Consider the following 16,048-nt stretch of genomic DNA (forward strand, 5'->3'; position numbering starts at 1 on the left):
ATGTATTTCTCTATTTCATAACAAAATGAAGCGTATTCTTTAAAAAAATAAATGAACCGTATATTCAATGAGTTTACTCATAACAAAATGAAGCGTGTATTCAATGATATTTTACTTTTGAAATTTGATAATTTGATTAAATTTCAACCCCACAACTTTGCATTGATATCAAATTTAGTTAGGTTAAAAATTCATACAAGTACTATGTATATATGTGAAATCGTGTTTTATTTCAATTAAATTTCTTTTTAAATCCAGGTCCATTTTGAATATACATACAATAATTCTTGGTCGAATTTTAGTTAGCTCTCCATCAAATTCTAAATTACGAGGGGCCTTTTCCCGTAGAACTTGAGGCTTAAAACACAAAAAATATATATATGCATACAAATTCAATGATGCGAATGTGCGAAAATTTTGGTAGTTTGGAAGAAAAAGAAAATTCAGGATCTATTGAGGGAAAATGAGATGAGGTTAAAGATCAAACATATGTGCGAAGAAAACAACTCTTACAACTGCGGCAAAGAACAACAACAAAGCATAAGTGACACTTTGTAGCTTGTAGAAATCACAGTGAAATGCAAGAAATGCAAGGTGGCTGTTATAAAAATACTCACCCAAACATATGCTACAGTGGTAGTTTTATGAGAGCTTAATTCGTATAGATGGAAGTCGTATTTTAGAGTTTTTTTTTTTTCTTCTTTTCGATCAATGGCAGCAGTGGCATACTTATTTTCAAGGACTAAAGTGATTATTTACTCATTAAATTTTGTTAAAATAGTTTTCACATTATTTTAAATTTTTACAACGGCCGATGCATCGAAATCCAACACTTGTATGTGAACGCAAAGAATACTACATTTGAAAATCAATTACACTTCTAAAAACACTTTTTTCCACTCAAAATTATATCCAAACATGTTCCAACTTACATCTCATATATATTTTTCAGTGAGAAGTTCAGGGCATGAAAAATTGATTCTTTCATCGTTAGCCAGGACATAAAAAATTCTATCGCCAAAATTTCATACACGATTTAATCACCAGCATTTGTCTGCTGTACTTTCACCAAGAAATATATTCATACTAATTGTGAATGTTAACTTGTATATCCAATGATCATGTTAACATTACATAACATATAACTCCAGAAACTAATAATATAATTCATGAAAAATACTAATAAGATATGTTTGGAAATTTTAACAAAATCAACTAGTACTAAAAACTACTACTTCAAACGAAATACACCAATAACTCTAAGAAAATTGACAGCAGCAAATAAGAAAATAGCAATTCCAACAACAGTTGAACTAACTCTCCAAGGATCACGAAAATACACCGACCTTAACATTCCCATATAATGTTTCCACCAGTTATTATAATGTTCATTCATTTCCTTAATGATCTTTCCATAACAATTTGATGTCACCACAACATATTTGCAAAGACCATTAACCAATGTTGCCAATTCTGCATGACTTCCAAGTTCATGGCTAATGATTTCTGTGTCAACCAACAACTCAACATCTTCATGTGTATGAATCAAAGAATCAATTAAAGAAACATAGTTGCATATGAAAGGTTGGTCTGAATAGTGACATTGTTCGAACGCAATTAGGTTCCTAAGAACACATTCTGTTGCTTGGTCTACATTCAAATGCGGGATTCGTAACTTAGATTCGACAAATTTAAAACATGGTACACAACCTAAGCACAAAAACCAGCTCAAAATCGGCCGTTACTTTAAAAACAATATTTTAAAAACAATATTTTAAGCTAATGCAGTGGCAAAAAATTTAATGATTAATTAAGACAAATATAAATGAATTTATTTCTAATATAAATGTTGTTTGAGGGAGTTCTTGGTGACGTTTTCTCTTTTGATTTTTCTTTTCTTCTCATGGGTTTCCCCGTTACTTCTGTACTCTAGCCCCTCATAATTCCATGTGTCATTAAACAAAAATGAATTTATTATTTATATAAATTTGGGAATGCCCTCGGAGCAAGAATGATCCGCTTGCGTTCTGATTCAAATTATGATAAGCTAGCCGCAACTCAATTTAAAACCTTAAACCCCTCACGTTCATTACATAATCTTCTCATATTTGCATAAACCCTTCAACATCATAACATTGTTTTTTTTTGACCAAAACATCATAACATTGTTCGTAATATTGTAGTGGTACAAATAAAATCCAGAGTTTAATACTTACATTACATTACACAATAATATACCATTTATTCCTTAATTTGTACAGAGTAAACAAGCTAACACATAACACTCCAACAACAACAAAAACTATAAATAATGCGTGTGCGCGCACACACATAAATCTAGTTATGATAATAATGCAAACCATGGATTATACATTTTTAAGTTTCTCTAGTAGAAGATAATTCTAGCAAGACGTACAAAGTTGAATGCTGTGTAAACAAGAAAAGCAATTCCAACCAAAGTAGAACTAGCTCTCCAAGCATCTCTAAAATACACCAACCACAATGCAGCCATGGTACGGTTCCAAATATTCTGATAATGCTTATTAAGCTCATTAATAATATCATAGTAACAAGTTGAATTCACCACAACATGTTTACAAAGACCATTAACAAGAACTGCCACTTCTTTATCACTTCCCATTTCATGCACAATCACTTCCTTCTCGACCAACAAATCAACATCAACTTGTGTATGGATAAGAGAATCAACAAGTGAAACATAATTGCATATATAAGGTTGTTCTTGATACTGACATTGTTCTAGGGCAATGAGGTTCCTTAAATTTTTCATATTCAAATTTGTGATTGTATTTCGATATAAGTTCTTAGTGTTTAAATTTATGGTCCTTCAATCATTTTTCATATACATTTTAATCGTGATGCTTGAAAATCCATATTCTAATGCTCCAAAAGGACAAACATGAAATGAAATATATATATATATATATATATATATATATATATATATATATATATATATATATATATAAATGAAAGTGTTATCTGAAATAAATTTAAAGGACGATGCGTGTAATTTTACCAAAGCTTTTTGGCTCGAGGATAGAAGGAAAGCTAGATAAATAGAGAAACTCTCTAATATTCTCAAAGAAAGTTGTTATTATTAGATTATTTTAATGCTTGAATGCGAAAACACTTGATGGTCAGCCCTATTTATACTACTCTAGTAAGGCTCCACTTCGAAAGATCTAGAAGCATTTAATACTACTAATTTATTACAAGAAATATCTAGAAATACTAGTATCATAGCTATAAAGTTCTAGAGATATTAAGATGCTCTTAGTTATTATGACTTTATTCTGTATAAAATCCTGGCAAAATTGTTAGCAAACATATTGTGCTCGGTTATAGGAAGTGTAATTTCTGAGTCACAAACCGCGTTTGTTAAAGATAGACATATTCTTGATGGTATCCTAGTTGTGAATGAGGTGGTGGATGAGTATAGAAAAGAGGTTTAAGACAAGGTGATCCCCTTTCTCCTTTTTTTTTTGTTGGCTGCTGAGGGGTTGAATGTGATGATGAAATCCATGGTTGAGTCCAATATTTTTACCGGGTACAACATTGGCATGTATGCTCCAACTATTATTTCCCATCTTCAGTTTGTCGATGATATGTTACTTTTTAGGGTCAAAAGATGGGCAACTTTTCGTGCATTGCGGATTGTTTTTGTGCTTTTTGAGGTGATGTCAGGATTGAAGGTGAATTTTCTTAAAAGTATGTTGGTTTAGGTCAATATTACTGACTCTTGGTTGAATGAGGCAGCGATAACTTTGAGTTATAAAGTGGGAAAGGTGCCTTTTTGTACTTGGGCCTTCCTGTTGGTGGTGATCCGAGACGTTTGTTGTTTTGGGATAAGGGTTCAGTCTCGTATTAATAAAAGATTGTCTAGTTGGAAGAGTTGTTTTCTTTCATTTGTTGGCCATTTGATTCTCCTTAATTCTGCCATGACTTTTCTGCCCGTCTATGTTATTTTCTTCTTCAAAGCTCCCTCATATATAATCTCTTCTATTGAACCTCTTTTGAATTAATTCTTTTGGTGTGGGAGTGAGGATCATAAGAAAACTTCTTGGATTGGTTAGAAAACTATTTGTTTACAAAAAGAGTATGGAAGGTTGGGGGTTAGGTATATGAGGGAGTTTAACATTGCTCTTTTATGTAAATGGTGTTGGTGATAAATGGGGGTCTGTGGTTTAGGGTGTTAGCAGCCCATTATGGAGTGGAGGGTAGGAGATTGAATGAAAGAGGGCAGGGTGGATCATCATGGTGGAGGGAGATTGTAAAAATATGTGATGGTGTTGGTGGAGTCGGGGGTAGTTCGTTTGATGATTGTATCTCAAACAAGGTGGGAGATAGGTTAAACACGTATTTTTGGATTGATCCGTGGTTAGGAGGGACTCCTTTGTGTGTGCGGTTTAGGCGTTTATTCAACTTGGCTGGAAATAAGTCGAGTACGGTGGCTGATTTGTTCTCTTTAGGGTGTGTCGAAGGGGGTGGGGCGTGGAATTGGCGGAGACGGTTGTGGGCATGGGAGGAGGAGATGTTAGGGGAGTGTACGACTTTACTTCATGATATTATTTTGCATACTCATTCTTAAGATCAGTGGCAATGGCAGCCTGATCTCGTTGGGAGTTATTCTGTTCGTGGTGTTTATGATCTGTTAACTTCCCAAGAGTCTTATACTTTGGATGTAATAGCAGATTTAATGTGGCAAAGATAGGTTCCCTTGAAGGTTTCTATATTTGCGTGGAGACCCTTTCGTGACAGGTTACCAAGAAAGGCAAATTTGGTGGCCGGCGGCATTATCCCTCCAGATGCCTACTATTGCATGACCGGTTGTGGAGGTGTTGAATCAGCTCGTCACTTATTTATTTCCTGCGACACTTTTGGTTCTCTTTGGACGTTAGTTAGGTCTTGGATTAGTTTTTCGTTGGCGGATCCACATCATCTTTCATATCATTTTATTCAGTTTATTTATTCAACATGTGTTTTGAATGCACGACGCTCCTTTTTGCAGTGTATTTGGCTTCTGTGTGTTTAGGTTGTGCTAAATGAACGAAATAATAGATTATTCAAAAATACAGAGAATTCCATACCTTAGTTGTTGGATAAAGTTAAACTTTATTCCTTTTGGTGGATGAAGGTAGAGAATGTAAATTTTGTCTTAGGCTATCATAGTTGGTGGTCATGCCCGTTTACTTGTTTGAGCATTGACTAATGTGGCCTTAATGTCTTATGACTCGATTGTGTTTTTGTAAACTTTAGTGGTTTTTTTTTTTTAATTAAACATCTTGTGCAAAAGAGACTAATTTGTTGGTGTTAATATAATTCATTTTTGGTTGTTCAAAAAAATCTTTAATATAGTAAAATCAAACCGAGCTCCACACCTAAATCTTTGATCAACAACACCACATATTCAACATAACATTCAATAATATATTATCATAATACTCGCTCCATCTCTCATCATAAGCCTCAAATATAATTTTTCTGTATTAATAAAATTAACAGTGTATCTGATGTGTCTATTTTATGTATGAATATATCTAAAACATTGATTTGTCAAATCATCTTCTCCTTTGAAAAAGCAATTATTTTCCAATCCACGACACTGCGAATTATTACTAGCTACTTTTGTTTTTTGCGCTACCTTTTTCTAAAGTGGTCAAAGAAATTGCACAATGATATTGAATTATTGTCAACTTTTTTTTTTCAGGGATGAATTATTGTCACCTTGATTTCTACCAGGTCCCATAAACAAACAATATTTTAAAAATATTATTTTAAGCTAATGCAGTGGCAAAAAAAATAATGATTAATTAAGACAAATATAAATGAATTTATTTCTGATATAAATGTTGTTTGAGGGAGTTCTTGGTGACGTTTTCTCTTTTGATTTTTCTTTTCTTCTCATGGGTTTCCCCGTTACTTCTGTACTCTAGCCCCTCATAATTCCATGTGTCATTAAACAAAAATGAATTTATTATTTATATAAATTTGGGTCATTGGGGCTTGGTGTGGCTGATAGCGAACCCTAGGATAAAACAAGCTAGGGCATCATAAAAGTGAATGATCCGCTTGCGTTCTGATTCAAATTAGTCTTACCAATTCTCTCTACAAATTTACGATAAGCTAGCCGCAACTCAATTTAAAACCTTAAACCCCTCACCTTCATTACATAATCTTCTCATATTTGCATAAACCCTTCAACATCATAACATTGTTCGTAATATTGTAGTGGTACAATTAAAATCCAGAGTTTAATACTTACATTACATTACATTACACAATAATACCATTTATTCTTTAATTCGTACAGAGTAAACAAGCTAACACATAGCACTCCAACAACAACAAAAACTATATATAATGCGCGTGCGCGCACACACATAAATCTAGTTATGATAATAATGCAAACCATGGATTATACATTTTTAAGTTTCTGGTAGAAGAGAACTCTGGCAAGACGTACAAAGTTGAATGCTGTGTAAACAAGAAAAGCAATTCCAACCAAAGTAGAACTAGCTCTCCAAGCATCTCTAAAATACACCAACCACAATGCAGCCATGGTACGGTTCCAAATATTCTGATAATGCTTATTAAGCTCATTAATAATATCATAGTAACAAGTTGAATTCACCACAACATGTTTACAAAGACCATTAACAAGCACTGCCACTTCTTTATCACTTCCCATTTCATGCACAATCACTTCCTTCTCCACCAACAAATCAACATCAACTTGTGTATGGATAAGAGAATCAACAAGTGAAACATAATTGCATATATAAGGTTGTTCTTGATACTGACATTGTTCTAGGGCAATGAGGTTCCTTAAAACACATTCTGTTGTGTGATCAACCTTCAACTGCGGAATCCTTAGACGCGCTTTGAAATGGTTCAAACATGAAAATGAAGGTAAACAACCTAAGCAGAGAAAATAACTCAGAAATGGTTTCTTCTCAAATGTTATTTCTAGCAATCTTCTCCCCACAACTTTCTCAAAACTCACACCAGAATCTATTAACTTTGTTACTGTTCTTGGAAAAGTATGAGAACAACCACTCTTTTCTAAATCCGTTAAATCAGCTGGAAGGTAAAAAAACCTTATCAAATCAGTGAAATGTTTAGGACCTTGAAACCTATGGTTATTGCTCATAGATTTATCAGAATGTTTTTTCTTGGAAACTGAATTACCACTACCAACATCACCAATTAAGCCACTCACAAAATAATATTTCTTTGTCTGATTCTTATCCAAAACAAGCTTAGTTTCACGTGATGACGATTTCTGTGTGTCGTAGAATGCAAAATACTCAAGTGCAAGATCAAGAAAACTTTTATGGTCTTCTTTTTTGTCGTCGTTAGGGACGACAGTATCGTAAAGATTCATCAGCACAAAAAAAGGTATCTGATTTTCCAACAAAATCAAGTCCCTTGTGATGCTTTTGCTGAGCCAAGCTTGTGTTAGAATGTAATCATCACTATGTTTCAATCTAAATGACTTGGATTGCTTGTATTCATGTTCATGTTTTGATGTATCCGATTTCCATGAACGGTTTCTTAACAAAAGCTCCATGATGAAAACAGCATCCAACAAAATTGTTTCCACAAATTTTTCTTTGCTTATGTTGGGAAATTTCTCTGCATAACATTTTCTTATTTCTTGTTCTTTGTTTTCAAGATAGACTTTGTAGTTCTTGATCATGGATTGTTGATTGAATTGAGATAGACGCTCATAGAAGAAATGGAAATACCTTTTTTTGTGTTGTTGCATTGGTTGAAGTTCTTTATTTCCAAGGTGAATTGGACCAATTGAGATTAATTGAGGAGTGTAAGCTTCTTGTTTCACTTTTCGGAGATTGTGAGGAACCTTGTAGATGCTACAATCTGCTAAACTTAACTCTTCTAGGACTTCAACGTCAATGATGTGTTTCACCATTTCATATTCAGTTTCAGATAAAGCATCAACAGAAGTATTAGCATGTGCCATAATATTATTTTTCCCTGTGACATGTGAAGGATCATTTTGAGCAACCAGAACACTTTAATATATACTTGTATCATATCAATATAGATGGTTATTTGTGTAGTGTATATGTACCAATTGATTACATTTTAGTTAGGGGTGTACACTAGTTGAGTCGACCAAACTCATTTATGTTAGGAACCCAAGTCGCTGACACCTTTTTTCACTTATCGCAATGAATTTTACGAGTATCTTCACTCCTTGAAAAAATGTTAAATAAAGATGGGAATGTTTTGAAAGGTAGGAAAAGATGTGATTCTCTTCTCAATTATGTGTAAGTGAATGTTTTGGGATGATATCTTAGGTCGGCGGGGCATTACTCCCATATTTTCTAATCATAGTTTTGTTCATGCCATCCATTTTTGATTCCCCCTATTTTATCACGCTTACCAAAATAGTTCTCCTTAAACTTTTTGGTCCCTCAAATATCACTTATGTTGCAATTATTGTCACAACTTAGACTTTTAGCTTGTAAAAATGGTGGCTTGAATTTTGAAAATGAAAAGAAAATACCATTTTTTGGGCCAAAATTTACAAACTTTTTTTAGGGGGAAAACCATGATTTTGGGGGAAAAAAATACGAATTGTGACCAAAATGCCGATAAATGAGCATTGAGAGACAAAAACTTTGATTTAAAAAGGGAAGCTACTTTCGTAAACATGATAAAATAGGACAACGTCAAAAAAATGATAAAATAGGACGGACCAAAAATACAATTAAACTTATTTTTTATTATCATTAAACATTATTATCCATTACCTATCTTATAATTAAAACTCTTATTTGTTTTCCTAAAATATCATATCTATCTCATTATTAACTCTCTCAATCACTGTAAATTATGTCTGACGATATTTAAAATACCCTCTAAATCAATTATATATATAAAAAAGAAGATAGCCAAATAATTTTTGTGAGCACAACATAATTTGTTTGGAGTCTGATGCAGTCGTTGCACCGTCTACATTGCAGTTTGCGATGTGGTTTTATTTTTAGAAAAATGCTAACTAGTGATTATGAGACACTAGTTAAGAAAACCAAATATAATATGAATATGTTGGAATTTATATAGTCAAAATTTTAAAAGTGTTAAAAATGATGTTTTTAATGCAAATATTTTATTTTGTTTCCTATTTTTTTAATTTTCTAAGAGATTTTTTGTTTCGTTAACTAGTGCTCCGGAACCATTGGTCAGCAAGAACCTTGTTTTAATCCATCACACCACAACTACGGGCACATGAAGAGGTTTAAATCCTTCATGACTTGGTAATTGGTATTATATGAAACAATGAATCACTGATGAGTTTCCCAAATGGGCTAAAGTGAACAATCACATGCATCTGTAGAACTTACTAATCAAGAATATATAAATGGACACAAAATTATATATAAGGTCATTACTTTTAACTCCAGTTAGTGTATAATAAGTGAAATCAATTATGCATGCACATATATTATGCTGAAGAAAACTTGCTAATGACAAAACATATATGTAAGGACAAGAAATTATTAGTAGACTATAATGAAAAACCAAAATAGAATAAGAATTGAAAAACAAGATGAGATTCTGAACCTGTTGGTTGGTAGATAGGAATTTAGTGAGCTTCTTCTCTTGAGCAATAGTTGTCACCAAGTGTACATGTGCACATGGTTGTGTGCAATGTATGTGCTTTTATTGTTGCTAAAAGACTCGATGAGTATTGACTGATGTTAAGTCTTCATACCACTGCCCTTTAACTTTAATCATGTAGTGCTGCTTTTAAAACCAAATATATCTTACTTTTGAAGCTGCAAAAGTTTGTCTAATTTTGTTGATAAGTTATTTTCAAATGACATATTTTATTATTAGTATTTCTTATTGTATTATGTAGTTAAGTTTGTTCTTAAATATATATTAGTAAGTAAATAAATTGAAAATATAAATTTTATTCATGGATCCATTTATGATTTTAAACCATGAAGGACAAAACGGTCTTTAAGTATTTTTTTTTCTTGAATTAAGTGAAAGTAAAACAAAAACTTTATAAACTTCAAGTGTCACGTCCGGTGGTTAAAAGACAACCGTTGAATTTGAAAGATCCTGAGTTTAAGTCCCCGTTAATCCCCTTAAATGAAGGATAATGCAAATATTTTTGTATGTGATCTTTGAAATAGAATCTTTCTCTATCTTAAACTGAAACACCGTCTTCTAGCTTATTCTAAACTTTCTTTATAAAAAAATAAATAAATTACAGTTATACTATTTTAATGCACTTATTACGAATAATTTTTTTAGGTACATATCTATTATTTTGAAGGATGAATATAAACCTGATTATTAGCTTTGGTTTTTTTTTTTTTGGCTTTCGCACCGGTTTCCGACCCATCAAAGGTGGGCGATTAATCCGACTCTTACGTAGAGGCATGCGTACTGACCAAGCATTGTTCCCCCTAAAAATCGAACCCGATATTCCCCGAGTACGTCCTTGGAAGGAGCTCCTTGGTTTTTGAATAAGGCTATCTTTCTCCTTTCCATATGCCAATAAAGTAATAAAGTTTTCTATGCCCGTCAAAACATAAAAAGTTTGATAGTTACATGACAGTTGTATAGTCAATAATAATTAAGAGATAACTGATGAACAAAAATTATCTGTACTATCCCTAAAAAAGAAACTAGCAAGTGTACTTTTTTTTTTTTAAAACTAGCAAGTGTACTAGTTTGTCGGTAAGTAGTTATATTTTTTGAGGAGTTTGTATCTACTAGCAAGTGTGTACTAGATTTCCTAGCTTCAACTAAACTATCGCGAATTTGATTAGGTTATGACGGGGGGTTTTGCTCGTGACAAATTATTGGTTGAATGACCTTAACAGAGATAGATAGAAATCGATTAGGTTATGTCAGTAGCGATCATAATGGATTTCCTTTCATTCTCACGATGCAAAACTTATAGCCCGCGACGTGAGTTAGGCAGTAGTTGACTCATTGGTTTCTTTGCACTTTGCTCCATTTCTTCTCACTATAATGTCCGTAATGACTATGCCCCAAACTTAATCAAGGATAAACCTCTAAAAAAACATAGCACGGTTACAAAGTTGTCTAATTCCGGTGGCTTCTTTCCATCTTAATGTTTTTCATGACTTTTTAAAAGAATTTTATACTAAAACTACCTATTTGTGATGCTATTTGATGACTAAAAACCTATATTATTTATTGTCATCAATAATCTTGTGCGCTTACACAGTGTAAATTTGATCTTATGACCCTACACAAATAATAATTATTTGCTTACGTATATCTGATGAGGTGGGATGAGATTTTATGGATACGTCATATTACATCTCTATTATATATATTTGCACTATTTTATTTTGATAGTACACATGGCATCCTTATATTGAAAGGTGCATTTAATGTTTTGTGTAATTGGTACATATTATGTGATTTGTGCAAGACTTATGTAATTAACATGATTATGCAAGTTGACTAAAAGGCTTTTAATGACAAAAAAATAAATGGAATATTTTATTCAAATTATTTTTGCTATTTAATGTGTTACTAATTTCATTACTAAATTAATGGCATAATTGATGTGACTTACTTGCTTCTTTTTTCCTATAAATATTGTTTGTCCGTCTCAAACATCTTCACATCATTTAGAATTCATACTAAAATTTTAAAATTATTCTCAAAATCTCTCTTTTATTTTATTGAAACACTTTTCTTCTTAACATATTTTTTTCATCACTCTAATTTCAAAAATTGATTCAATTTATGATATTACTCCACTACATGTTGTATATATCCATGTATTTTGTTCAAATTCACATATTCATCCTATGATACCCTCGAGTTCTAACGGCTTATGACAAGATATGTACCAATTACATGTTGGTACATAATTCTTAATTATCATCCAATCAAATTGTAATCAACACATCATCATATTAAGTTAGCCAGCCAGTCTTGAGTTTTTTTCCCTATATATAGTCAATTTGTCTTTCATCATTTGTATATGCATCTTCCTTTCGTACAAATTGTTTATAATATCATTTATTTGAAATGCATATATTTCTACCTCCTGACCAATTCAATTTTATTGATTTCATTATTATCAAATTGATTTAGGCACCTTTTTTTTTCCTTCCGAATTTTGATTCCCTTTTATAGGTTTAGCTGTCGGCTCTGTTAATTTTAGGGTTTTCATCCCCATATATATTTACACCTTTTGAAAAAGTTTGCTTCACGTTTTAATGAATTTCATTATTTTTCTATTAATTTGAATCGACGTAATTGAAAGATGTTTTGAATCAGATTTCTTCATTCCAAAACTATTTTTTTTGCCACTATTAATAATGAGAGATATGTGAAAGGCATGTCAATGTTTTGTTCTTCCAACGTTGAAGTTGTGCATATAAAAGAGAATTCTTCCTTAAAAAAAAAACAGAGAATTCTCAAGTATTTTTGGGTAACATATTAGTTGATAGTTCTCAAGATATTATATTTTTATCTTACATTTTTGTGGTGCAAACTATTCATGTATGTTGTAGAACAAGACCGACCCCTGCGAAAATGTAGAAAATTTATTTTAGTTATTTTTTTTTCAATGAATTTTATCTAAACCTGACTATTTTCTTTATTATTTTCATTTGCTCCTATTCAAAAAAACTGGTTTAATTTACTAAGTTTTTTCGTTTCTATTGTCAATCACTCATTTTCACTAAACATGGCGTTGATATATATTATTTCACATAAATTATTTTAACATCAAATCTCATCCATTCGTTTCATTTGATAAATTAGTTCATATGCATCAAATACTCTTTATCACCTAATCAAGCATTCCATTTTTATCTCCACATAATTATTTATTTCTGCCATCAACACATACTCAAACTTCTTTGTTAATTTTTTTACAAATTGCATGATAAAACACATACTTATGGTTGTTTGAGTCACTCATCAACATCGATAATATTTATTTGCCTTTATTTCATACCCATATTTTTTTATTTATTTTAAAATTATATTAAAAAAAAGACAACAATCTCGGCTAAACTATCAATATCTCTATCTGAATCCTTATCTACATCTACAATCTACATCTACATCTACAATATAAACAAGTGAAACCATTTTCATTCAAAAGTACATGTGGCATGTTATGGTATATGCTTAGCACCTGATATTTCAGTCTCAACACATACTTCCATATACTGCCTCTATTTTAAGAAATCATTCGATTTATTATTATGATCAAAATGATATCTAGAAATTTAATTGCCTGATATCAAATCAAACAAGAAACTGCCCATAAAAAAATCAAACAAGAAACTATCAACTGTCAATTAATGAAATTAAATTCAAATTTTTCAACACTTATAACAGTCCTAAAAAAGAATGTTGACAATTGGTCTAATTCAAGACTATCGTTGAATTGTTTCTCACCTATTAAAATCAAATTAAAACCAAAATAAAATAGTGAAAGGTAATGATTCTTTTTGTCACAAAAAGGAAATAAAATAGCTCAGATCTTTATCTCCCATCCTATTCTCATCACTATTACTATTTTTCAAAAATGGTTTTGAGAACGGTAAGAAGATCAAGAACACTTTTAGTTCCTACAATTTCATCAAATTTTATTGTTGATTGCATCAGACTGTTCCCCTTCATCATGGTTTGTGACCATGGTTTAGGATTTTATTGCTAATAGTTGGATTTTTAGTTGTACAGGAGAAAATAAGAGGGAGAATGTTAGTTATCAAATAATTTGTTGAGAAATTGATTTTGAAGCTGAAGAAAGGCATAAACGAAAGGGATCTTGAATCTTCTCTCACGATTTATATTTTGTTCCAATTCTCTCATGATTTATATTTTGTTCCAAATAATTGTCTACTATATATCATTTTTGAAAATGCTTCATTTGAGACATTATTTTCATCATATAACGATATGATCTTATTCATTAAATTTCTTTTGCTATTAATGTAACATATTTATTTTCCCATATATTTGTTTGCGGATGACCATATTGCTACTCAATGTTCCTCAAATTTACAAAGAACTTATCGGATTTATAACTAAAATATATCTCAGTTTAATCGACTTTAATTCCTTCCAGTTTGGTTGTGTTTCTTCTAATTGGGAGAAAACTCAACATTATTGAAATTTCTTTTATCGGTTTTGTTTACAATGTGTTCATTATTTTGCAGAGACCTTTATAATATTGAGAACAAAGTAGTTTCCTATCTATATATTCATTTCAAGGTCGCGCATCCTATATTAACTGTCAGGGCCAAACTTTCGTTTTTTTTGGTAATTTGTCATTTACTCATTTTATACCACGAATCATATGTAATAAGTGTGTATTTTAGTCTTTTTAAGGCTTTTGTTTATTTTTCTTTGTGTTGTTTGGATTAGTGTTACATTATAAGAATTTTGAATTAGGGTTTCATTTTTCTTTGTTGCAGCTTCTCTTCTAGATTCTTAAGTTTCTTTTTTGACATATTCTAGATTCTTACGTTGCAAAAGTTTTTCTGAATTTTATTAATATGATTATTTCTGAATTTTGCTAAAAAAAAAAATCTAAATTTTTATTGCAACTTTATTTCTGAATTATGTGTTCTCACGGAATTTCATATATTTTATTTTCAGTATTAAATAAATACTAACATTTGAAGAAAAAAAAAATTCCTCTTTTATTTTTTTTGAGGGAATTCCTCTTTTATTTAAATGCAATTTTGGTCGAACCAAACCATACACCGTCAATTCAGTTTGGTTCGTTTTCACTTTTAAAAAATGATAAAACCCAAACCTCATTTGACTTTGAAGAGCATGTAAATGGTAATTTAAAAAAATCATTATAACAATCAATATTTTGAATAAAACACGTTTACTCAATAATATAAGTATTGTACTACCTCTCATACAAACAAAGTTGGAAAGAGTGTATATACACATTAATCAAAATATATCTATTTTAAAAGGGGCACTAGCCAACAAATGTGTATTTTTTTTTATGTTAATTTTAAACCGAACCTCCACTAGATAGAACTAGAAAATTAGGTGTACAACATATACAGTGGCTAGACCTATGGGTTTTTAGATGCAATATTGCACATGTTAAAGCAACTGAAAGTAATAACTTCTTATTGAAAACAACTATTATTTATTAAAAAACTACACATTTAATATAAAATGCACAACAATTATTTATTACTAAGACCCATTTAATATTTTTTGAAGTGTTGAGTTTGAGAGATTTTTTATTTTTTTAGTTAAATGGGGTTCAATTATGAACCAGCTGCATCACTTTATAAATGCATAAATAAATGGAAATAAGAACAAAAGGAGTTGGGGGATGGACCAAAACCTTCTCAATAAAGCTAAGCAAAAAGCTGAGGGGCAAACACCAAACCAAGAAAAAAGTAAATAACAAGTAAATAAAAAGTAAAGAAAACCAAAAGAAAAATAAAAGGAACGAACTAAGAGAAAGTCCTTGAGTTATTCTGGTAACATATATACTCCTAGAGTTTGAAAGATTAAATCTTATTAAGTATTAATTATAAGAGCAAGTGACATGTACATAGAGACTCATTTAAGAAACCAAAAGGAGAGGTCCATTGCGGATGCTCTAAGAATCGATTAACTTATTGATGAAAATTTTTGGTCGAAAATAATACAAAATAAATGGTTGCTGAAATTATCAATTTTTAAATATTATTGATATTATTATTATATTATTATTAATAATAATAAATATTGATTTTTAATGTTTATTAGATATACTAATTAAATGTATCAATTAAGTTTGGTAACTAATTTTATATTTGATATTTTTTTTGAGTTATCATGAAATTGGTATAAAGCTTACATCACCGCTTAGCAGTGACTAATCTTAGTTGGAAAACCTATGGGATACATAAGACGAGTTCTCTCATCTCAGCCGAATATTTTCCATACACATGAGGCAGAAATTGAACTGCTATCCACATACTTACGAGGCTCTAATCTATTATCAATTTGA

General features: G+C 31.1%; 1 protein-coding gene across 2 annotated transcripts; it reads right to left on the minus strand.

Moving 5' to 3' along the window:
* Window positions 1–1,142: 1,142 nt before the first annotated feature.
* Window positions 1,143–9,690, minus strand: LOC146896291 (UPF0481 protein At3g47200-like). 2 transcript variants are annotated; one of them, XM_085733908.1, is made up of 3 exons: window positions 9,619–9,690; window positions 6,943–8,022; window positions 1,143–1,710 (listed from the first exon to the last, which is right to left on the minus strand). In XM_085733908.1, exons 2-3 carry the CDS (start codon window positions 8,006–8,008, stop codon window positions 1,232–1,234), a joined length of 1,545 nt encoding a protein of 514 aa, XP_085590034.1. In that variant the 5' UTR covers window positions 8,009–8,022; window positions 9,619–9,690; the 3' UTR covers window positions 1,143–1,231. The 2 variants fall into 2 exon arrangements, with proteins under 2 accessions (XP_085590034.1, XP_085590033.1); XM_085733907.1 differs by lacking the exon at window positions 1,143–1,710 and having other exon boundaries at window positions 6,208–8,022.
* Window positions 9,691–16,048: the final 6,358 nt, after the last annotated feature.

The sequence above is a fragment of the Medicago sativa genome, chromosome 8 (assembly GCF_051527215.1).
Source record: "Medicago sativa cultivar Bolivia chromosome 8, Bolivia_mono, whole genome shotgun sequence".
Classification (NCBI taxonomy): Eukaryota; Viridiplantae; Streptophyta; class Magnoliopsida; order Fabales; family Fabaceae; genus Medicago; species Medicago sativa.

Coding starts and splice junctions, on each gene's coding strand:
- LOC146896291 (XM_085733907.1), bottom strand. CDS start 8,008: ATGGCACATGCTAATACTTCTGTTGATGCTTTATCTGAAACTGAATAT.